The sequence below is a fragment of the Episyrphus balteatus genome, chromosome 3 (genome assembly GCF_945859705.1).
Source record: "Episyrphus balteatus chromosome 3, idEpiBalt1.1, whole genome shotgun sequence".
Classification (NCBI taxonomy): Eukaryota; Metazoa; Arthropoda; class Insecta; order Diptera; family Syrphidae; genus Episyrphus; species Episyrphus balteatus.
Genome location: NC_079136.1, coordinates 112,369,569 through 112,395,200, shown reverse-complemented (window position 1 = coordinate 112,395,200; position 25,632 = coordinate 112,369,569). Strand labels below are relative to the sequence as shown.

Here is a 25,632-nt window from a genome sequence, read left to right as displayed (position 1 = left end):
GGAAGAATGTCGGTCCAAGACGTTTTTGTTTCCTTCTTCTTGCCAGAAGACCCTAAAGAAAGTATGCATTGTGCAATTAAATTTTACACAAATTGTATTGTGTGCAAAAAAAAACAAGTTTGGATCGGTAGCCATCATATCTTGAAATTTTTCGCATTTGAAAATTTGGGTTCTATGCAAAGGAGATTACGCAATATTATATGGAAATTAAACTTCGGACAAAGACGTTAAGAAATGAGATTGGTATGAGAATTTTGACCATAAGCCTATTATGAAAATCGTGTTTGAAGATTATGTGATACTCACACGTAAAGTAATTTTATTACCTTCTTAATAAAGAACATTATCATGCATCAATTTTTAGGAACAACCAGTGACCACTAGATTATACTATTCTCACCCAAAATTTGAATTGAAGGCTGAAAAATAATATCATTTTGCTATCCATCAGAAGGGGCAGGACGACACGTCTGCCGGGTCGGCTAGTTTCTCAATAAATATTAAATATTCTATATTTTTTCTTCACAAGAAACCATATTTTACTCAACGAACTAAAATTTTCTTATTAGTTTAGAATATAATGTAGTTCGCAGTTGAGGATTTTAATAAAAATAAAAGTAAAAATGACACCTAAATAGCTGTATATTATATTTATTTATTATGTTAAATGCTAACATTAGAAATAAGCTTAAATACTAACAATGGAATCATTAAACTTAAACTCAATATATGAGTAATAATTGTCAATTAATCACAATAAAATATACATATGTTAACATTGAAACTAAATGTACTAATATAAATAACAACAGAAAAAACAACATTCTGGTAAATTAATTAAATTGATTAAAGAAGCTATTTTTTGAATTTATGGGATTTAACATTATCATTAATAGAATCGATTATATGAAAGTTTTTGTTAAAAATATTAATTAGTTGATTCATAGAGCTATTGACGCCATAGTTAGATCTACTAAAAACTACACAAATTGGTAACCTATTTCTTAAACCAGCACGCCCAACATTAAAATTCAGTCGATCCAACACTGAAGAAGATATTGAGCCTCTTATTATCCCAATTATAAAACATAATTGCAAATACTCTCTGTGAACTGAAAGTGATGGTAAATTAATAAGTTTAAGTCTATCCGAGTATGGAGGAAGGACAATTCTATCGGACCATGAAAGAAAACGCAACGAAAATCTCATGAACCTTCTCTGAACACTTTCAATTCAGTTTATATGAATCATATAGTAAGGTGCCACACCCACAAACCATAACAAAAAGGTGATCTTCACTTTGATAATTACTTTACGTGGAGCAAAGGTATTTATTGTGATGATCAACAATCACCTTAGCCGATTCCACCCCTGTAATTTTTTTAGATGATTGTCAAATGCATGACTTCAAATTGTGCTTGTATCCTTATCAAGTTTAAATAACTTAATACTTTCGTTTGAACTAAATAACGGTTGTTTTCCTATAAAGATACTTTGTCCGTTGTTCCAACATGTTTTTTGACATACAAAGTTGCATTATGTTTTGCACAGACAAATTTAACGATTTTTTGTTATTTTATTTTTAAAAAACCCATTGAAGAATTTTTTTTTATAAAAAGTTGAGAGATACAAAGTATACCCCTAAAGCGTTCCCCCTCAAAAATTGCATATTTCTTTTATGACCAGAAACATGCAGAAAATAAATACGAAATAGTATTTTCAAAACACTTTTTTTTCCATAATGGCTCATGGAAATATAACATTTCTGAGGGTTTCTTTCCATGTTATCTCGAAAATTTTCATTTTCGGACAGCCCATAGACAATTTTGATCAGGAGGTCCTCAAGTATAACACATCATTTGAAATCAAATAGTTCAAAAATCTTTATATGGATTTTTTGGACGGTACTGTCTGTCATCTTCATTCTTTCAAATGTAATTTGTTTTCATCGGTCCATATACTTACTTGGTTCTGCAAATCTAAAAATCCAATTTTATAAATAAGAAACGAAAAAAGCATGTGTTTTGTTTGCATATTTTTTATAATTTGATTTATTTTCTTAATAATATTTTGTTTTTACTTCTTTTTTTTTCATATTTTTTCGGTTTTTTTTTTTCTTTTAATATTTTCTTCGTCATCGTCAATCAGAGTTTTGTTTGAATACATACAATAGCATTTGATTTATTTTTTGAAGTTTGTTTTAAACTAATTTCATTTGCTTTGTTTTTTTTTTTTTTTTTTTTTGTTATTGTTTAATAGTAATAATTAATAATATAATAATAATAATCAACATATTTTATTTCGCAGTTTCTTTTCATTTAATGTGTTTGCAGCTTTTTAACACGCAAATATAATTTCCCTTCTTCCATAATTTATTTTGAATAAATATTTTTTTTTCGCAAACAGCAGTAATTTTTATTCATATCATATTCGTCAATTTCTTCAATCAATTTTTCAATCTAGGTTCTTTTTTTTAAGTTTTTTTTTTTTATATATTTTAAAATGAAAAATTTCCAAGCTAGTTTTTTTTTCAATTTGTTTTTAATAATCAAGCAGCATTTTATGTTTCTTTTTTTGTTTTAATTTGTAATAATAGATAAGAAAAAGAAAACACATTTCATTCGGAAATCTATCCATTTTTTCAAAATGTATGTTTTTTTTTGAATTTTTGTGTATACAGAGTAAAATTTTTGAAGTGTCATCATAATAATTGTGTATAATATATTTATTATTAATATTATTTTCTTTGTGTGTTAAAAATTTGAATAATACGATATTATAATAAATGTTTAAATATTATGATGAGCTGTTTGTATGTTTTTTTTTTATTATTTTTATTTATTTATTTTCCTGTTGCTTTTTTTTGATAAAATGTACAGTGATGGGGTAGAAAACTGTCTATTTTCGACATACACTTTTGATATTTTTTGTTTGTTTGTATATTTTTGGTTTAGATTTTCTTTTTTTTTTATTGTAGGGTATTGGATAATGATTTGGTATATTTTTTGCATGGCATATTGTATTGCAAATAGAATAAGGAGAGTTTTGTTGTTGTTTTGTTTGACTACAGGTCCAATCTTAATGATAGCATTTATTTTTGTAAGAATTTATATTTTAAAACAAACAAAAAAATTTAATGAAAATTGGATTTATTTTCAAAATAATTTCTTAAATATTTTGAAAATAAGAACAATTTTATTGTTTTTGAATATAAAAGAAAATTGAATGGATAAAATACATGTAAATTATTTTACAAAATGTTGGGATATATGTAAAATAATTTAGACGTGTTTTTCTTTGAATTCAATTTAGGCTAATCTATTATCTTTGTATTATGTATATCATTCTAGGATTTCAATAATATTTTAATAAATACAACCATCATTTATCTAATGCATGCAAGCAATTTTAAAATATTTATATATTCATATATAATATTAGTTGAATTTTACATAAGTAAAATATTTATTACATACAGGCTTCTCAAATTCTAAAAGTTAAATTAAATGGTTAAATTCCTAACCAAAACATTTGTAGTATACCTGAATTATGCTTTTTTAATCTTCACAAAAATTTCATCAAAGGTGATTGGGAACAAAGTTTGCGTTTGATTGCGCAGTAAATAGCCAAATTATTAAAAGCAGTATAAGCAAAGCAAAACAAATCTGCTCGATAGATAAAGCAGATATAAAAAAACACAAAACGCAAAAACATGAAATGTTCTCAACAAACTGCTTGCTTGTTTACCTAATATTTTTGATAGAAAAATTTATATTTGCGTTTAAATACAAATTTCTGAGTATATATTCGGCGTTAAGAAAATCACTGCCATTTCTCTGGCTGACAAGTAGAGCTGAGGCTGCTATTTTAGTAACTGCTTTCAATCACTCTGCTCTTGCACTGAGAAGAGAACAGTTGAGATTGCTCTTTAATATAGCTGCTCAATACTCAATCTTCAGTCTTACAAAAATCCAACCAAATCAAATATGCTGTGTTCTTTAAAGAGATCAATTGAACAGGGAGAACCGTAAAAATGTTCTATGCTCTGTTCTTTGTAATTTCACTGCTCTTTTTTTAGAAAATCTTATCGGCGCATTAAAATTACACTGCTTTTTTGCGTTCTGTTTTTCATATCTGATGATATGAAAGGAGAAAAATTTTTCATGATGAAATGACAAACAGAGAAGTTCAATTTAAAATACTTTTGTTTCAGTGCAGGCCTTCATCTTATTAGAAAGAATTGAAAATGGTCTCTTTCTTTTTATATAATTATTTCATTCATATTTCAAACCACTTCGCGTCAAATGCTATTTAAAGAGTGATTAAAAGCAGCTTTAAATAGCTGCTCTTTTATATGCTGCTCACTGCTTTCAAGACAAGACAAGAAATGAGACTATCCCATTTTTTGAGCTGGTGCATCGTTGCATACATAATGATCAAACACAAACTTGAATTAAGACAATTTTTGATGACAAGATTTCTTAACACAATGCGTTGATTTCCGTTGAACTTCAAATAAGTTCTAACGGAACGGTAATGTACACGATTTTGGAATTATTCTTTATTTAAAAAATTATTACTCGTATACGTGGGGACTATGATCCCCTCGACATCGATTTCATGCCAACATTTTTTATTCGTCACAATTTAGCGGAAAAAAATAAGTCAGGAAAAAAATGTCAACTTAATTTAGCGCAATCTGCGACCTTGCTACTTATAATACAAAATTAGAGTTCGCTTTTCAGTTCTTTGTCACTATTCATAATGAGGCCGATAAACACATGTCAAAAATGAGGTTGAATGTATTTATATCTACTTTATGAAATATTTTGAAGACACTACATACAACTATGTATTGTGAACTGACAAATCTGACATTCACCCGCATAAAATGTTGCAACAATTTGTCGCATGTATAACTCTGATGTTAATTTCTTGCCTAGTGATCCCAATTTCATTTTTAATTGAGTCGAAAATATAGAAATAATGGACTCACATCCTTATTTTAAAAAATGCATTTGTGATGCACCTCATTTTAGAATTACCACAATAGGGTAATTCTCTCCATTCAAAATTCTAATCATTTTATATTATCACATTACATTTACATTATTTCATTGGGTCATTTGTGCATTTTGACCAAAATCAAGCTAACAGCGTCATTTAAAAACAATCTTAGCTTTGGCCTTGGTCTTACGGAATTTTTTAATCTTGCATCAACCAAGATAATCTAAATTCACAGGAAAAATGTTTTGGCCGAAAAAAACACGTCTATACGGTAGCTAACTCTTATTTTTATGTCTTGAAACTGGCTTTCTTCTCATCAATAAAAAAGAAAATTGGAAATTTTCGACTTAGACTGCTTCTGCACTGATTCAACGAATCGTCATTAATAACTTCTTTTATATAATAAGACCATAGAGACCATTGGCATTTCTGCTATTGTTTACACTTGGAGTATAAGTAAAATTTAATTTAAGAAAACAGCGTTATTGCTTCGCTTCTCACCCAAAAAAAATGAACAATTTTCTCGTAGAATTTAGTGAAATGCTTTTTTTCATGTGGAATCTAATGAATTTTCTCACAAGTATTTTTTTCTGCAAACTTTTTGCATTAGTTTTTTGAATTTAAAAAAATATTAAAAAAAAAAAAAACAGTTGCATCAAACCTATTCATTATCTTTGAACTTTTTAGGAATATTTCCAAAATAATTATAATGAACAACAAATTTCGTATAAATAGAAGAATTTTATTAATTTTAAATGGCTAACAATATATTACGAATAAAATATATTCCAAAGCAGTAAGAACTTGCATACATGATATTACTGAATCAACCAAAGTTTTTCGTTTGTTTTTTATAAGTGTGATATCAATAACAGTTTAGTCTAAGCGAAAAATATAATAAACAAGCTAATTGTAACACAAGACATACAAAAAAATATATAAATAAATAACTAGATAACATTTACATATTTTTCACTGAAATATAATTTTTTTTAAGCAACAAAAAATAAAAAAAATTAATTTTAATTTGGCAAATAATTTTCTTTAAGGAATTTTATTTTTTGTAATTTTTTTGTTTTAATTTTAATGCAGCAGAAACTCTCCTTTTTCTATTCTTATTTATTTGTGTGTTGGGTTTATCAGAAACGAAAAAAATGTAAAAATGTATATTCAAATATTTAACATTTCTCTCTTTGTTTTTTTAATTTATTTTGTTATATTTTGAAAAGATATTGTTTTATTTTTGTTTAAATATTTGTGAATTTTATTTATTTGAATTTAATTAATACATTCAGTTGTTTGCTGTTGTGTATTTAAATTATTTGAAAGCATACCTGGTGGCATTGCAATTGAGAATTTATCATTGTAACCATTTAATGGATTATTACTAGTGTTATTAGTTACAAATCCATTTGCTAAACTATTCATGAATAGATTTTGCTCGTTACTAAGCCAATTAGCAAGTTGTGGATAATTTACCTAGAAAATTTAATGATTGAAATAATTTTGTGATAATTTTTTTTTAATTTTGGTTTTTCGTTTAATTAAATTGAAAAGTAAAAAGAAAATGAATGCAATAATAAATGGGACACATAAAAATATTTTGGGAAACAGAAAAAAACAAACAATTTTTTTTTACAACAAAGCCAACAAACACCGATTTTTTTTTTCCTTTTTTTTTAATATTTGTTTTATGATGAAAATGTTTTTATGTTTTAATTTAATTTTTCATAAAAGTATATAATTTTTGGTCACAGAAAGCACATCATTTACCCACAATTTATTTGTATACTTAAAAGCAGAGAGAAGTGTTAGAGAGAAGAAAAGGAACTCAAAAGCAAAATACAAAACATTTTTTTTTTCAAATTTTGACTGTTTACAAAAAAAAATTATAAAAAAGAACAATCTCTTGTTGCATGCCAGGCATTATTTCAATAATTAAAAAAAAATTAATTGATTTACGTTAAAGGGACAAAAACACAAAAATAAACAAATGAAATTCCCAAATAAATATAAAGTATATGCAAGAGAAGAGCAAGAGATGTAATTGCTCTCTGGTTTTGAATAATTTTTTTTGCCATGAATGTGTTTTCATAGGTTCCATACATAAAGACACATTTTTTTTAACAAAAATGATTGTGTTTGGGTCAAAATTAATACAAATTTATTAATTGATACAAAAAAAATACAAAATCTGTCTTATGTGTGGATCCTTTTTTACTTGGGTATATAATAATAATTTGGAAAGGAAATGATTGGTAGAGGAGGATGTGTATTTATATGTTAGATATTTAAGAAAAAAAAATAATAAAATATTTAAATAATAATTCACATACAAATCTACACAAACTGCCTATTTTTAAGGTATTCTAACATTCCTTGAACGTTGGCATTTACCTGTGCTTGAGAATTCTGTTGAGGATTTAAAAGATTATTTGGTAAGTTGACGCCATGGTGTTGGGGTGGTTGTGGGCCAAAACCTGCAAAGATAAAAAAATTTAATATGAAAATTGATGTTAATAGACTTGAAACAACATTCTTTAATAAAATAATAAGGTTAAATGTAGAGTTCTTGTTATGAACAAGTATACGCAGAATCACAGGAAATCTATAAGAAAGAAGATAACTACAAAATTTGGGTCTAGTAAATAATGCAACATGTAGATTCTGTAATGAACAAAAAGAAAAACCAGTGGGTCATTCCGTAACTCGATTATCGAAAAACAATATCATTTCGAAGATGGTTTGATAACTTCACTAAAATCACTATCGTCGAAAACGATATGGTTTTTTTTTTCTGCTTTCCGTAACTGGATTATCATCATGAAAACGATTGTGCTCAGGCGATTATTGCATTATGCAATTTTATGATGTCAAACGAGACGATAGCAATTGAAAGTTACGGAGAGCAAATCAAAGACGATCACATTTTCGATTATCGTTTTGATAATTACCGAATGACCCCCCAGAGATCACATTTTGGGCATTCGCAATGCACTCATACACCAAAGAATCAAACACCTGGGGCCTATATCAGAGCTTACTACATTGTTTAAATCAGCTTCATCAATGACTTGGCGGCTTGTTGGACTTCCTGAAGCATTTTTTTGAACATTTGCACTATTTAAACCATAACAATATAACGATTTTTCTTCATATACAAATACAATAAAAACAAAAATAATAAAAAATTATTTTTATTTTAAGTGGAGCGATTGAATATAATTCAATTTATAAGTTCAAGTGACCTCAACTCCAAAAATGTATAAAGCGTTTCGCCCAGGTACGACCTGGGCGAAACGCTTTATAAATTTTTGGAGTTGAGGTCACTTGAACTTATAAATTGGATCATAAAAAATATTTTCCGAATTTCAATCGGACTCAATTATTGGCTTTTGAGGTTGCTGATGTAGTAAATGTAGCTGATGTAGTTGATGTAGTAGCTCTGCAACAGCGCCCAGGGTTGCTACCAGGCATAAGAGGACAGTTGAACTCTATGAAAATACCTCAAATACTCAATTTTTTGAAAGGAATAAATTTATAGGAGCAGCTTTAACATGAGGAACCAACTCACAATAAATCTTATAGGTCGCAGTGCATCTAACACCCCAAATACTTATCAATTAATAAAATGCGTTTATTTCAAAACAATCCTATAACCGGGGAAAATGGCCACATTGCACTCAGCACGGTGGACAGGAAGCATCGATAGGTTGCACAAAAATGTCGACAAAAACTGCAAGTTGGGTTGCATTTGTTGATGATTATAGTGCAAAATCCGTTGGAATTGAAATCCTAGCTGCTCCTTTTCAAAAGTTATTCATATTTTTGTATTTCTAATCGGGACAATTTGGAATAAAAATCTTAGGGAGAGTAGGATAACTTAGGCGACAAGAATTGATAACGGTATTTTGTACACTGAGGGAAAAAAACGCAACGTAAAATGTAAAATGTTCAACGTTGATTTAATGTTGAAAAATTTTAAATGAAACTTCTTTAAAATAAAATTAAAACAATGTAAGAAATTTTTTTATTTTTGTCGGACTTCAGCTTTTGTTGCATTTTATCACTCTAATTTTCAACAGTGAGATAGCACGTTGGTAAAGCATTCGCCTGGTAACCCAAGAGTTGTAGGTTCGATCCCCAGCGGCTGCCCATTTTTTCTTTTTTTTTTTTTTTTAATAAATTGATGATTTTTTCAAAAGTTGAAACAACTTTGATTTAAAGATGTTTTATAACGGTAAACCACTTTAAACTAACGATGTTCTACTTTGATTTTAAAATTTTTGTCTTCGACGCAAAATCGTTAGGAAAAATAGTTGAATCAACGTGGTTTTCGTTGATTTTAAGTTGTTTTTTCCCTCAGTGTAGAGGAGTTTAACACAAAAATTTTTTACTATGGGAGGGGGGGTCCATCTCCCCCCGTTTAGGAGGGAGGAGCAATTTTCTAAAATATCACGTTAAATACAAAAAAAAATTATTAAAAAAAAACGGCAACACTTACAGTTATGAGTTATATCTTTAGTATTTGATTAGAAATTGATTGAGGTAGTTATTTCATTGATTTATTTCATATTTAAATTTACAGTCTTGGTAAAAATAATATTTAATGTGTTTTTTTTTTCAACTTTTTTCCCAAATTTTGACTTTGAAGTTGATTATTTCGAGAACAATTAATTGCAATAATTTGATTTAAAAATTAGAATCAAGTGTACAATTCTGGCTTTTGAAAAAGGTATAACTCATAACTGTAAGTGTTGCCGTCGTTTTTTAATATTTTTGTTTTGTATTTAACGTGATATTTTAGAAAATTGCCCCTCCCGCCTAAAAGGGGGGAGATGGACCCCCCTCCCATAGTAAAAAATTATTGTATTAAACTCCTCTACAAAATACCGTTATCAATTCTTGTCGCCTAAGTTAACGTACTCTCCCCAAGATTTTAATTCCAAATTGTCCCGATTAGAAATACAAAAATATGATAATACAGTCAAATAAGGTGATAAAAGGGGTAAACCTCGGAATGAATGCTAATAGAATTTTTTTTTCTCAATACCTTCGTTTTGGCATTCCATAACATACCTCAAAAGTCTAGAAAAATCTCATGTCCGCAAGTCGCGAGTTTGAAGGTCAAAGCGCGAAATGGAGATTTTCAAAATTACAAAAATAGACGATGGTATTATATACACATATGATACATGACTTCAAGGTATTTTTTAATGCTGATTCCAAAAAATCTAAAGTCAAGGCAATCTGACGTCTCTGAAAAAAGTTATACCTGTTTTTCATCTCTCAACCCATATTATTATAACACTTGCTAACTTACTACCGAAAAACCCTTAAAAATTATGGTAGAGGAACCAAATTTTGCATGAGGGTTTTCATATCTTTTATCATTATGAATCAAAACAATGCAATGAAAAAAACATATAAATCTATGAACAAATGGTATTTTTTGAGAAAGTGGAAATTTTGGGATATGCACTATAAAACATCCTGGTACAATCTTGGAATTAGTGCTAATAGGCAAATTTTTTTGTTTCTATCTTTGTTTGGATATTATGTAACTTATGTCAAAAATCTAAAAAAATCTCATGTCCGCAAGTCCTAATTTTCCAGGTTAAACTAAAGTTAGGTGCAAAATTTGGTTCCTCTACCATAACTTATAAGGGTTTTTCGGTAGTAAGTTGGCAACTGTTATAATAATATGGGTTGACAGATGAAAAACAGGTATAACTTTTTTCAGAGACGTCAGATTGCCTTGACTTTAGATTTTTTGGAATCAGCATTAACAAATACCTTGAAATCATGTATCATATGTGTATATAATACCATCGTCTATTTTTGTAATTTTGAAAATCTCCATTTCGCGCTTTGACCTTCAAAATCGCGACAAGCGGACATGAGATTTTTCTAGACTTTCAGGTATGTTACAGAATGCCAAAACGAAGGTATTGAGCAAAAAAAATTTCTATTAGCATTCATTCCGAGGTTAAACCCTTATTTGACTAGATTATGAATAACTTTTGAAAAGGAGCACCTAGGATTTCAATTCCAACGGATTTTGCACGTATAATCATCAACAAATACAACCCAACTTGAAGTTTTTGCGACATTTTTGTGCAACCTATCGATGCTTCCTGCCCACCGTGTCAGGATTGTTATTCGTAGAGCTTCGAATGTACATAAGCAACCAAGCCAAAATGAAATCATTTCAGTTGTACTTCCAGAAAGAAAAGTAGGTAATCCGAACAAGGAGAAAGAACCTTTTCTGTATAAGAAGAAAAAAAAAGATAGAAGATAAAAAGAGCGGTAAAGTGAATACAGTGAATGATAACGAGCAGATACTACCAAGTCAACTTGGATGATAGGTATAGTTTTTATTGTTTGATAAGGAATCAATTTAGGCAGTTTTCTGCATGAGTCAATTTTGTATTAAAAAAAAAACTAGATTTTTGTATGGGGTTTTTAAATAACGCTTCGTAATCAGTGCAATCAAATGTGTATAATGTAAGATAATTGGCCGAATCTACCCTTGCTTGATATAAAAGTTCTAATAGCAGAGAAAAGCCGATTTAGCAGGGTTGTTTGAACATTTCGGCACCGAGTATGAGACGAAACATTGTCAAAAATACAATACATATTTCAAAAAATAAAAACTATCCACAAAAGTAGCCGAATTTGCTGTTTACAACTTTAGTTCAAAACAAAAACAAATAAAACACTCCTCTCTATAGATTAATGGTTTCCAAAATATTTTATTTCAGACATCATAAATCAATTTTTCAATATTTTTCTACTCGAGATTTACAGGTGGTGGGACAGTGGGCTCATCAGTTAGATCTGTCGTACCCTTACTAAGACGCCTTATTTTGGTCGATGTTTACCGACACTATATAAAACTCACAGCATGAATATACTGTGAATTATAATATTCTAAGGGAATTTGTTTAAATTCAGGCACTTAGAAAATGTATGCCCGTGGTCATTGAGGTCACTTGAACTTATATTGAATTATATTCAATCACTCCACTTAAAATAAAAATAATTTTAATAATTTTTTATTATTTTTGTTATTTTTTTCTTCGTTATTATATAAGCCTGACCACGGGCATACATTTTCTAAGTGTCTAAATTTAAACAAATTCCCTTAGAATATTATAATTCACAGAATATTCATGCTGTGAGTTTTATATAGTGTCGGTAAACATCGACCAAAATAAGGCGTCTTTTACAGGTGGTGGCTACCAAAGATCCAAAATATTTTATGAATCAGTTTTTGTTTTTATTGGCTACTAGGCGAGACAAATAAACTATTTTTTTTTTAAATAGGGATTTATTTGAAAGAGTAAATCTTTTCAAAAAACAAGGCGGTTTTTGTTTTCTTGGTGTGAGGTAGGGCAATTTTTTCGGATATAAGAAAGAATTTTTGAAACGTTGGAAGCACATCGGTGAGTGTCATGTTGCCGTATGCTCAGGGTAATATGCCTTATCTTGGAACTTAGAAAAGGATCCAAAGCATACGCTTAACGTTAAAAATGACTTTGTTCAGTCTCATAAAATTGATATTTTGTTTTTCCCGGTAAAGCCACCGGATTTAATTTTTGTTTTCACAATTTGGTGAAAGTATGCCAAAGAAAGTATCGGCAAATAAAAATATTAGAAATGAAGAGGATTTCGGAAGAGTTTAGAAGGAGTTTAGGCAAGGGAAGCAATATTAGTTGAAAGCTGTCGAAGGCTTTTAAGGCTTTATCTTTGTAAAATGTTGCCTATGTTACGAAATTCTAATCACATAGAGCGAGTTAAGATAAATACAAAATAAATGTCAATGCCAAACTATATAGACCAATGTCTAAAAAATTATTTCTTTGCAAAAGTCTTAGTTTTTAAAACACGAATTTATCAACGATTTTGGTTTCAAGTCAGTGAAAGTGATTTATAAATATAATTTACCTTGATTATTCTGTTGTGTCAAATGCTGCATAAACATATCTGGTCCAGTATGTTGTTGCTGTTGTTGTTGAGGATGATGCTGAGGGGGTTGTTGCTGCTGCTGCTGTTGTTGATGTGGAAATGAAGAGAATTGACGGAATGATAGTATTGCTGGATCCATAGCTGTCCAATCAGACATATTGCTGTAACCTATTTGACAAAAAAACACACTCTTGAAAACTGCACAGTGAATATAATTTGTAAAATCCTTACCCTTATTATGATTGCCACCATTCTGGTTTTGCTGACTCATATGCATTTGAGGATCATGGGGATGTTGTTGTTGTTGTTGGAAAGGTCCCAAATGAGGATTCCAATTGTTTGGTTGTTGCTGAGCCGGCATTGATGGTTGTGGTTGCTGTCCACCACCATTCATATTCATAAATGGTAGAATTTTACTACTCTGTGCCCGAGGAACACCGAATCCAAATGCATTCATGTGATTAAAACCAGGTGGTGGCATGCGTGTTCGCTGTACATTATCCAACATGTGTTTCTGGTGGCCAGCATTCTGTTGTTGGACCATTTCGTTCTCCATTAATTCAGCTAAAGCTTTCTGTGTCTCAATGAATGGATCAAAGCCTATTTTAATGAATTAAAAAAGATATTAATAAGAATACGGCATGAGTTTTTTATATTGTTTAGTTTTACCTAAATCATCATCCACAGATGAATTGTGTGTGCTGAATTGATTGAGAAGACGAGATGGCGTCTGCTGGGGCTGCTGTTGCGATTGTGGTTGTGTAGAATTTGTGGCCTGTTGAGCTGGTATCTGTGGTTGAGTGACACTATTGCCTACACCGCCTCCAAGGAGATTGTGTGTAACCATTGGATCGTATTTCCCAGTTAATCTCTGTTTCTGAACCGGTTGTTGTCCTATAAGGCCTGAAAACATAAATTTATTGAAAGAAACAGTCAGTATAAAAAAAAAGAATTGTCAATTTACTTACCATTTGTGTGATCTAAGAACTGTGAGTTGATTCGGTTATTTTCTAACAGCGAAGCCATTCTTGCGTGGTCATTTAACTGGCCATTATTACCGTGGCCATTTACCACAAACTGAGAAAAGAAATAATTTTTAATCAGAAAAATGTAAATTATTTGGATTTTTAAATTTTGTTACCTGATGAAGTTGCTGTTGTTGCTGTTGATTCTTATGGAAATCAAAGAACCTTGACATATTCGTACCGAATAGATTGTTGCTTAATAAATGATCATTTTGTTGGCGATCTTGTTGTTGTTGTTGCAACAATTGTTGTGTTTGATGTTGAATAAGGGCCGTGTGCGAAAGCCGGCTCAGATCGGTTCCGCTATGGAAATTATTACTTATGCTTGGGAAATCTGGAAAATAAAAAAAATGAATTGTTAAACTTGTTGTGGAGCTTTGTTTAGCAGGAAACAGAGATTTTTAGTAGTTAATAAAATATATGTACATATTTTTAAAATTTCAATCAAGACACAGAAATTTCGTATCACTAGATATGAATTAAGCATTGCAACTCTTGTTAGCATTTTGAGTTATAAAATAGTAACGATTAAACTCCTAATGCCCATAAGAATAGACTCCAAAACCGTTAAAACGCGTTGGCGAATTTTTAAAAAAATTTCAATTTATGCCAAAGAAAAAATGGGTGAGATTTGTAAAATTAATAAATGTCGAAGATCCAGTTTTCGAACAGAGGAAGATCGTTTCCCCGGTAAAATGATCAGATTGAAGGCGATCTTCAACGGCTTGAATAGAAAGAAAATTTCTAGTTATTGAGTGCGACCCTAAATCACACAGCGATGTAACGCCATCACAAGTCAGTAGTACAAGAGTAAGTTAAATAGACTCTGCTTGAACAACTAGCCAAGTTTGCATGAGAATTAAAATAAGAGTAAAGCTTACGTTTTTCACAAGACCGCTCCGTAGTTAATCGGGTTATAAAGCATTATTTTTGTATTGCTTTATATTTGTATTGCCTGAACTTACAAATATCACGGAAACAAAATTGTGTTTTATGGTTAGGTTCATGTTTTAAAGCATTAACTTGTTAAGGATATTATCCACATTGCGCTAAATTTTTGCTCAAATAATGAATTCTCTGCAAAATCTTAGATAGACTAAGATAATTTTGTATGGAAACTTAAAAAAAAAAAAAAAAATTAAAAAAAAAGCTCAGAATTGTGTTAAGATATTAAACCACCACAGAACTGGGTTTGTGAAGATATTGTTGAAAAATTAATTTTACTCGTACTTGAAAATGGCATGAGTGAGTTATCGAACTCACACAATTCTTAGGGGATAGCCATAATGCGCATATGTTTGCGCGATTAATTTTCGTTAAGCATTATGCCGTGCGTTCATGAGTAAAAAACAAGGGGGATGGAAGAATTTAATTAATTTTTACTTAATAAAAAGATTGATAACCGAAGTGTGGATTAAAAAAAAGAGAGAAAGCTATGCGCGCATCTGTTCACTATGGTTAATCGTCATGTTTTCAGTAACAGCAGTTCGTTCGATTTTGACATAAGCCCATGCGAGTTCACTCCTATTTTGTTGTTTTTTTAGTCTTAATACTTTACAAAAATTAATTTTTCAATCGACAAGTGCGCACGCAATGGGTTGGATGTGTTCGTAGATCTAACTAAACTATAGTGTTTTTTTTTTTCTGTATACCTAGTAATGCAAGTACTGCTGTTAAAACACACTTTAAGTTATGCAGGTAATCTGCTGATAAAACTTACTTTATGTTTTGATTTTTTTTGCATTTGTTTATCTAATTTCAAAACGAAAGAAATTAAGTCTCAAAAAATATATACCACCCAAGTTTTGTTTGAGGTTAATGAAATTTAAAACATATTTTTGACTTTGTCCATTTGTAAAATTACTTAACAAAGAATTCGTGAGAATGAGAATCTTTAATTTGGACATAAGCAAGAGTGTTAACTCCAGTTTTAATTCTCGCTCCTGTAGACAAGCATATCATTATGCTAGTGAACATATTTGAACTCAATTTTAACTGCTGGTAGCAGTTTGGTAAAAGCGTTGCCAAGACTTTGTCAATAGACGGAATAAAAAGTTATTGGTCAAAAATTGGAATAAAAAAATAACTTTTGCAACCTTATTTGTTGGGTCCAATATGTTGTTTGAAAAAAAAAATGTTACCGGAGGCAGCTGTAACAAACGAAATATTGGAAATTCAATTAGGAGAATTGGCGAATATTGGTTTACAAGTCGACGTCGTTAGAAGGTATGAATATAGCGAATATTGTCGTTAAAATGTATGGTTGGCATCGAAAAGTTTTAACAAGTCGACCGCTACAAAAGTGTCCGTAGTGGCAATATGAAGGACATTCTTTATAAATTATACATATGTCATATAAAAAAAATGTCATGTCCTTATTGAAAATTTCATATTCGGAATAATATTTGAGTTTCCAGTATGAAAGCTAATTGATACTATTGAATTCTAAAATTGAGTTTTCTTATTTTAATCACCCCAAAGAATTTATTGAAGTACATAAATAATATTTTATTCATAAAATCAACATTTTATTTTCAGAATATTTATCTAAAATCTAGCTGAAAATCCAAAAATAAATATTACATACACATTTTCGGTTAAAAATTAACTTAATTATCTGTAAGTAAAATCGACACTTTTTAACTCGATGCAGGTAGAATAAAACAAAAAATACTTTTATTATTTTAAAGCATAAACAGTATTAATTCTGCGAGCTTCCTACATTCTTTTTAAGCTTAAAACGCAATTATATTAAAAAAAAATAAAACAAACAAAAAATATTAAGAAACATAACAGAAAATAAAAATACTTAAAAACACAAACGATACACATAAACGTAAAACAAACTCAAAAACACAAAAATAAAACAAACTTAAAATCAAACTAAAAACAAAAACATACCGTGTGGTCCGTTCATTTGTGATAATCCAATATTATTGAGTAAATTACGTTTTTGCATTTCTTGAATTCGAAGAAACTCTTCCTGCTGCTGTAGTTGTTGTAGTTGATGTGGTAGCTGCGCCTGCGATTGCTGCTGATGTTGTTGATTGGGTGGTAAATGTTGATCATCCAATGGCTTACTGTTTCTCATCATAACATATTTGAATGCGTCCTCCCAATCTTCTGTGGTTTTATTCAACATCATTGTATTATGAGGATAGGTGTTAGGTACCGAAGAGGATTTGGAAGAGGAGGATAATGAATATATTTCGGGATTTTTTACAAAATTTATACCATTTGTTGTAGCAGCGGTGCCATTGATTGTGCTGTTTTGATATCCATCGATTCCTTTGGTTATTATTTATTTTTTTTTTTTTTTTGTATCAAAAAGTACAATTTTAAACAAAATTTGTACATTTAATATAGTTTTTTGTTTATTTCGTTAGATTGCAGGAGGAGTTGCCGGAAACAAGAAGAGAATAGTTTTTGTTTTGATCGAATTAGTTTTTTTTTGTAATGCTTCTTATTTTTTTAACGAGTTTTTGATTTTTTTTTCTTTTGTAAAATTTGATTTCCATTTCTTTTAACAAACAAACGAACACACACATATTGATAGAAATTACACATATATAATAATCTACTTGAAAGTTTACTACAATTAAGTTTAAAATTTAAGAACTGTGAAAGAACTATAGGTAGGTAATTACTTGAGTTGAGTCATATAAATATGTAGTTGCGTCTGTTAGTTTAAGAGAAAACTAAGAAAAAGCAACAAGAACTAGCAAAGATTTCAAAAACAAATATACTTAATTAAAAAAAAAACTGTAGATAGTTAACCAATGAAAAACATCAAGTATATACATATATGAGGATGAAAATGCATTTGTTGTGATATGTTTTTATTTTGTGTTCAACAATATAATGTGAACATCTTTTAAAAAATTGTATTTTAAGTGTCTCTTATAAATATAAGGGTTGAGGGTTTTCTTTTTTTTTTGATTCAGTAGTTTATTTGGCCCACTAAATCCCGTATCAACTTGAATCGGTAAGGGTGTTGTGTGAAATATTCACATGCGACGATCATTACTTGTTTCCCATTGGATTGGTAACTCAAAAAAGAACATAATCAGGCTTAAATTTTTTAAGACAGTACAAGATGGCTCACAAACATAAATCCAAAAAAGTTTTACCTTAGCTACGGACAAATGACGTCATTACATATACCCAATACCCCATACAAATTTTGCTAGTATTATAAATTCTTTACCGATAATAAAGTTCAAACTATCATAATTAAAGTTAACCCATTTCTCAAAGAGAGAGAACAACTGTGAAGCTGAAAATTGTTTCTTCATAGCAGGCAATAAATATAGACCCGGGACCTTACCAGTAATCAAATATAAATCTCACTTTGATATTTAATTAAATTATATGTACATATTTCACCATACCAAAAACCAATTAAAAAGTGATATTAAAGGCTAACGCTCAGTTAAATTTAATATAGTTGGGAAACTCAACTATAAAGTTTAACCAAGAATTGGCCTTTTTTTTGTAATACTTTAACTATATATAATATGTAGAATTCAATTAAATATTATTAAATTAAATATTAAAGTGAGCGTTAAATTTGATTATTGGTAGGGCCCCCGGTGCTACATACACAATACGAAGAATTTATCTTAAAAAATAGGCCCATATAGAATGAAGTTCTTATTTTGTATTCTTTGTTTTTTTATTTTGTTTCTACTGTTTATATTAAAGTAAAATAAAAATTAACATTTCAAAATGTTTTGCTTTTCTCAATTGACTACAATTCCCAAAACTTAGTTTTTTTCGGGCAAAAAATGTCGAAAGAAAATACCATGAAGTAACCCATAAGGTCGATTGTAAATTTAAGTTTTGTAATTAAAAATTATCAATAGAAAATAAAGTTATTTTTGGTCTTTTTTTCATTGCCTTTCAGGTGGTATGGTTTTTTTTTTCCAATTTAAATAAAAGTTTTGTTTGCTACATTTTAAAACCGTATATCAAATGATGTTATCATCGGTCAGAATGCCCCCTATTACCCAAATTTAGAGACGTATTTACATGAAAATACAACAATAGTAATAGTAAATGTTCTTGTTTCAATCCTTTGTCGTTGTGACGAAGAGAATTTGCTTTTGAATCCCAATTGTGTTTGCCCATATTTCTAATTTAGTAGAACTTATTTCTCTATATTCTAAATCCTACACGATAACAAAAACCTTTTTTTTTTAGTATTGTTGTCCATTTACATAGATATTGGACAAAAGTTTTTTGATTACTGCTTTTGTTACAGAATAAATCTGCTTTTGAGATAGCAGAATCCAAATAAAGTTTCAGTGATGTAAACATTCTGCGATCAAATTCTATGAGAAACTAAAATATGAGCAATTAATTGCAATTTCCAACTACTTTTTTGGTACTTAAACTTTACTTCTTAAATTTTTGAAAAAAAAAACCTGGCATTGCGGGCTCTCCCCAAATGTAGCTTCAATACTCTAAGTGTGCTTCTTACCAGCCATAATCATCAGCCCTATTGTGAGTTTCACGAAAACAAGATTGCACATCGAAAAACTGAATTATAAAAATTAATTATATGTTTCGTGTCAATTTTAACCACACTGTCGAACATTTAAAATCTTAGGCAAAGTTTAAAACTACCCATTACCGTTTGCTTTCATAGTATTGACAACACAATTGAGTTCTTACACACTAATTTTGACTATTTCAAGGACATCCCATTTTTTTAAACTAAGGTATGTATGTATTTGTGAGAGCTTAGTAATAGCCTGGTACATTGAAGCACATACATTTATGAAACATCCCCTTTTAATTGTTATAAATGAAGAAACCCCTTTTAAGATTTAGAATTAGAGCTAATATAAATGATTTGTTGGTATTTTTAGCCAACAAGAAACAATGAGAGTTAAGTGTATTTCTTAATGGCTTAATGATAGCAAATGATTGTCCATGTTCAGGATGCCGTTTAAAAAAAATGTAAATACATCTACTCAAAGCAAACCACAGGCCTCTTATTCTATCTTAAAAAAAAAAACAAAAACACTTAAACTTCAACTCATCAACACTTACCATTGAGTAGATCCGGTAGGTGTGATGTGATGGCACTGCTCAAATGATGATTACTCTGACTGTTACGCATATCTGTATCCAATTTGCCTTTAAGAAATGGTTGAAACGATGACGATGAAGAAAAGAAGCTATTATTATCATCAAATAGATTCAATTTCGAGAGACAAGCTAAACGACGAACAACAAAAAACGATTTTATTTAAAAAAATATAGATCAGTTTGATTGAATTGTTTTTTTTTTTAAACAAACCTGTTGTATCAATTATATTACTACTATTTTCAATATTTGTTAGTTTCTGTGCTGTCATGGCGGCGGCGGTTGACGACATGGCCACTGATGTTGGTGTTGGTGAAACAATGCCATTTGTTTCTACTACATTTGTTTGATTTAATTCAACAGTCGGACTGGTTGGTGTCGACGCTGATGACGATGACGATGAAAGCTTGCTGTTTGTGTCTTGATTGCTGCCACTGCTGGTACTGCTACTGCTGCTGCTACTACTGCTAATATTGTTGCTAATTATATGTTGTTCTAAATGTTGATCTGTATTCGTATTGGTTGTGTGATGATCTGGGAAGCTGCCTGGCGAACTATTGCCACTAGAAGTTAAACTTTCGCTTAAGAATGGTGATACCCGGTGATCGCTGCTATTGCTGCTTGAAGAACTAAAAAAACAAAAAAATAATTTTAAGATTTTTATTCAAATTGAATTTGTAAATTTTATCCTGACCTCATTGATCTAGCATAAGCATCGTCTCCATTGACATCCTCCTCAACATCTTCTTCACCATTATCTTTTTCGAAGTCTTCGATTAATTTCATCTCATCTTCTACACTTAGATGATTCGATTTAGTGTCGTTTTGAATTTTTCCTCCTGCCATTTGTTGTTGATGTTGTTGTTGTTGCAGCGAAGATTTATCAGATATTTTTTTATTATCACTAATCAAAGATTTTGTTGCATCTGCTAGCAGACCACCAGAATCTTTCGTCGTACCATGAATTTGTTGCTGTGTCGAATTACTATTTGTTTGCTGTTCTTTGTTGCTAATTTGATTGCTACTGTTATTATTTTTCTTTGCTTTTTCTCCTTTTGATTTTTTGCCACGGCCCTTTTCTTTTTTACCACCACTACTGCTACTACCAGAGCCGTTTGTTAACTCTTTAGTGTTGGTTGGCGACGTTGACAGGCTAGGCCAGGCGTCTTTAACAGGAATACCTCCAGTACCAATAGCTTCACATAACATATAATTTTAATGAATGGAATAGTTAAATTTATAGAAAATTATTTACCATTTGTTGTCGCTCCTGTTCCTGGATTTCCTCCTGTAGACGATCCACCTTCGCCTGGCACACCATTTGGTCCAGAAGAGGCTATCAGTTGGTCGTGAAGTCTCTTCTCGTACTCCTGGTGCTTTCCTTGGTGCATTTCCTAAGAAAGACATCACACGATTTTTATTAGACTTATTAATATGTACATAATTAAAGTAAAATAGTAGAAAACAGAAATGGATTTATTATTAAATCAACCCTTTGACCAAACAAACCGACCGACAAGCAAAAACTAGTCAACACTCGTTTGTCAAATATCAACGAAACTGGTTGGACAAACCCGTTTGTGTTAGGTGAGCTTCAAGAAACAAGCAATCGCGGGTGACAGATCAATGGAAATACATGATTCGGGCATCACGTAAGGTTCCGTGAAGGGACCTCTTAACGTAAATATTATATCGTAATTATGTTCAAATATCTTGAAACCATAATCAATAGGAAAGCATCTTGTGATGCCGATATAAATATTCAGCTGATAAGTTCAGAAGACATTTTTTACTTTAGACGCGAATGAGACTCTGATCTGTGGAAAAAAACACTGATGCTTTTTTATGCGCGGAAATTTTTTAGCTCATAGTTCGGCCACTACGCGCTCGATGACTTCGGTAAATTTATCATTTGGGTAGATACTATTTAAGAATAGGACCCCGGGAAATTATTCTGGTTCGATGAATAAGTAAATCGAATAGATTTTACTTCTTTAGCAGTTTGTCCACAATAAGAACACCAGATCCAACACAATAAAATTATATAATTTATTGACACCCGCTCCCGCAGGCAATACAAATTAGCTTGTTGTTTGAATATATTTGTAAACGAACATAACTAGGGCAAGATGAAAAGTTCTCAGTCTAACAATGATAGGCAGCGATTTTTATTTAAAAAACTGATTTAATTTTATACTTAATCGCTTTGGAGCTAGATACACTTGATCTCGCGTTTATCCAGCTGTAGAATTCCTTCCCGGAAGTGAGACAATAAATATTCAATTACGGCCCTAATGGTCCATGGTTACAAATTAGTGCACAAAATCCATCGGATGCCTCTTTAAAGCCTCCAAACATTGATTTAAAATTCTTTTGCGAGGTTGTTTTGATCAGCACTAAGCAAATGCGCTGCCTTTATCCTTCTAGCTTTAGTTATTTTAAGAAACTTTATACGCCTTTAGTCAAATACCATTTTATGGACCTCTTTGATGGTTCTCGGTATGGCGACTGTTTTCAGCCTTCCTGTGCGCTCACATTTAAATCCAACTGGCCATTTTATTTATCGTTGGCATCGAAGGAGCAAAGTCTACGTAGTTTTTATCATTTTCCAATAAATTTAATTTTGGGCTAATCGTTCCAAAACTAAGAATTTTATTACGGCCCATATTTAAGATTTTATTTTCAGTTTAACGACTAATTACGGAGAATAATGTTTGCAAAATTTTGAAAACTGTAGTTCGGGAGTCCCCTACGCAGGATTTGAATTTAAAAATTTTCGTTGATTGGATCGCTATAACTGTTTCAGGCCTTCGTAATTAAAATACCATATTTTCATATTTACGAGTAAGTTCATATTTTCATTAGGTAGGCAATGTCTAAAAAAGAAGTATAATCCAACTTACCTCCTTGGTAAAGCTAGCCTCCGGATCGCCCAATTCATGCAAATACATACAATCACCCTTGGGGCATTGCTGATTTTTCATAAAATGACTACAATACTTGGTTGTACCTAAGCTAGTCTTAATCAGTCGGCCATCTATTGATATATTATTAACACTTTGTATTGCTCTCAGAGCGTCACAGTTATGCACATACGTGACGTACGCTGACGCCGAAGGTCCCTAAATAAAAATAACAGAATTTTATTTGTTTTTTATATTTGAAAAATAACAAAAAGAAAAAAACATTTGTTTAAACTTACTTGCACACCTGCATACGCCGTGCTAGGGTTTATCACAACTTTATGAATTTTACCATATTTCCCAAAATACTCATGTCTCTTGAGAATCTATCAAAAAAATTAAAAAATAAAAAATCAGTTATTTGTATAACAAAAAAATTCAAAAAAATAATAGTTATATTTTTATTTGAATTTTTTGTTGTTTTTGTATAACTAATTTTTTATATTTGAAATTATTCATTCTCACTTTTCCACTTACATCGGCATCTGCCAGTCTGGGTGGTAGACCAACAACAAATACCAAATTCTTTTGCACTACACGCACATTGGCTAAGTGCTTACGATTTTCGGTAATTTTTTGCTTTCGTTGCTGATCCCGTTGTCGTTTTTGCGACTTAAGCGCAACCATCTATGAAAAAATTACAATACAACATAATTCAGTTGGGTTATACACATAAAACAGAGGTTGTTAGATTTTTACTTACTTCCTCTTGAGTCAAAGGAGTAAAGTCCGCTGGATTCTCCGGATATGCCTTACGACATGCTGGACACAATTCATTTTCATCCGTGCGAATTCTGTGCCAGCAGAATCTACAAATCTAGAATACAAAAAAATACATATCTTTGGTTAGAAAAAAAGAAATTCATTAAAAATCTGTCCTTGTTCTTTCTACCTGATATCCACAAGTGCACGGATAAAAATTCAAATCATCAACTTCCAGTGGTTCCATACACAATGGACACTCGGCCACATCATCGCTGCTATTATTCATACCGTTCATAGTTGTTATTGTTATTCCAAGTACTTGATATCAAAGTATAAGACTACTTTTATATTTGTCAATTAATTTCCCAACTAAACTAATTGAGGTTTTTGTTGTTAGTTTATACAAGAAACACGTACGTACAATTTTTTGAACAGGGTTATTGCAATCGATAAATTTGTTATATCTTGTTGCTGTTGTTTATTGTTACTTCAACAAGCACACACACACACGACGTCTATGAAGAGACTTTGGAATAAAAAGCACTCGCTGCTAGTGCTTCTTCCGCAGTAAATCAAAATGACGAAATGAGTTGTATAGAGTAGAAGTTTTAAACGACAGATACGTCCAAACAAAAAAACCAAAGAGTTTGTTTTTGAAGGCGCAAATCAAGATAAGGCGGCAAAAAGAGATCCAATGCACGTTAAAACACACAAGCTGCTGCTGATGGTTTGTATTGCGAATCACTTTTATCTTCTACAAAGAAGGTTTTTTTAATTTTACAAATGGCTGAAAAGATAAAGAAAAAATAATTAATTTATTAAGTTATTGTATATCATTTTTATTTTTTTATTTTTTCTCCAAGGGCGAGAAAAAAGGTAGGTCCACCACTTCCACCAAGATGGAGGAATGGAAGCAAGTCTTTAAGCCTATTAAGGTTTTGTCAGGAAAAAGGCCAACGATACGAATTCGGTGCTGAAGATTTGGACACACTTTTCTAAATTTTCATCATATCATATTTTGAATTACTGATCCACCACTTTGTTAAGAGTTGATCCAAGTTTTTGTTAATGCTTACGGTGCACTGTCAGCAGTGCATTTTCTAATTCGTTAGCACATGAAACGAATAGTCTTGAGGGCTTTTGTTCTTTATAATAGTCCCCGATTTTCTGCTTGATGGCAAGTTGACGGTTATTTTATTTTTGACCGACGATTAGGCCACCATAAGTGAAGATTATGGGGGAAATAGATGCCGCGGTAGCGCGAAATCGCAATCAGATCTATTCTGTAAACTCCCGGGGAAATGTGTTCGGGATAAGGGCTCCGAATCAAAAATCTTAAGAAAATTGTGCTCTCTTCGCTTTTTCATCATTATCAACGGAAGGTAACAAAATCAAGGCGGAAAAGGAACAATATTCTAGGGAGCCCTTCTCCCGAACACATTTCCCGTGAGTTTTCATTCGGAATACGGTTGAATATCTGTGCAAAGGTAATAGTATTCAATATTTTAACACAGGTTTTAAAATCTTGGAACAAACAAAAGCAACAAAAGCAACGACACTTATATTGGAACGTACATGGAACCATTTCATACCAAAAGCCCGTCGACGTTCTCTGAAGTCTACGCACTTCATTATAAATCATTCATTTCATGTTTCTTTTGTCCACAATAAATTTGTGCAGTGCTAAGATTGAAAAACAAAAAAAATATATCTAGTTGGTATAACAATCGACATATTCGAGAACTGAGATATTAAGATTCTTCGGTGATATTTTTTCAACAGAAAATTTTATGGGCTCCACAAATACACCAACCAAACAAGAATGGGTCCAAGTGCTGAGACAGCGCGATGTTTAACATGTGGAAAA

General features: G+C 30.8%; 1 protein-coding gene across 4 annotated transcripts in view; it reads right to left on the bottom strand.

The window, feature by feature from the left end:
- Positions 1 to 2,353: 2,353 nt before the first annotated feature.
- The window catches only part of LOC129917209 (protein kinase 4), a 37,667-nt gene continuing 14,388 nt past the window's right edge, over positions 2,354 to 25,632 (bottom strand). For 2 of the 4 annotated variants that reach the window (XM_055997606.1, XM_055997605.1), the window contains exons 2-19: positions 23,953 to 24,552; positions 23,764 to 23,877; positions 23,526 to 23,687; positions 23,300 to 23,386; positions 23,001 to 23,219; positions 21,353 to 21,491; positions 20,792 to 21,293; positions 20,311 to 20,726; positions 20,061 to 20,228; positions 17,238 to 17,291; positions 16,905 to 17,126; positions 14,120 to 14,337; positions 13,947 to 14,055; positions 13,648 to 13,881; positions 13,210 to 13,578; positions 12,958 to 13,146; positions 7,405 to 7,487; positions 2,354 to 6,486 (exon numbers count right to left, since the gene is read on the bottom strand). In XM_055997606.1, the coding sequence (XP_055853581.1) occupies positions 6,286 to 6,486; positions 7,405 to 7,487; positions 12,958 to 13,146; positions 13,210 to 13,578; positions 13,648 to 13,881; positions 13,947 to 14,055; positions 14,120 to 14,337; positions 16,905 to 17,126; positions 17,238 to 17,291; positions 20,061 to 20,228; positions 20,311 to 20,726; positions 20,792 to 21,293; positions 21,353 to 21,491; positions 23,001 to 23,219; positions 23,300 to 23,386; positions 23,526 to 23,687; positions 23,764 to 23,877; positions 23,953 to 24,060 (3,594 nt within the window). In that variant the 5' untranslated portion in view covers positions 24,061 to 24,552 and the 3' untranslated portion in view covers positions 2,354 to 6,285. The remainder of the gene's footprint in view (positions 6,487 to 7,404; positions 7,488 to 12,957; positions 13,147 to 13,209; positions 13,579 to 13,647; positions 13,882 to 13,946; positions 14,056 to 14,119; positions 14,338 to 16,904; positions 17,127 to 17,237; positions 17,292 to 20,060; positions 20,229 to 20,310; positions 20,727 to 20,791; positions 21,294 to 21,352; positions 21,492 to 23,000; positions 23,220 to 23,299; positions 23,387 to 23,525; positions 23,688 to 23,763; positions 23,878 to 23,952; positions 24,553 to 25,632) is intronic. The other 2 variants (XM_055997607.1, XM_055997608.1) reach the window with 2 other exon arrangements.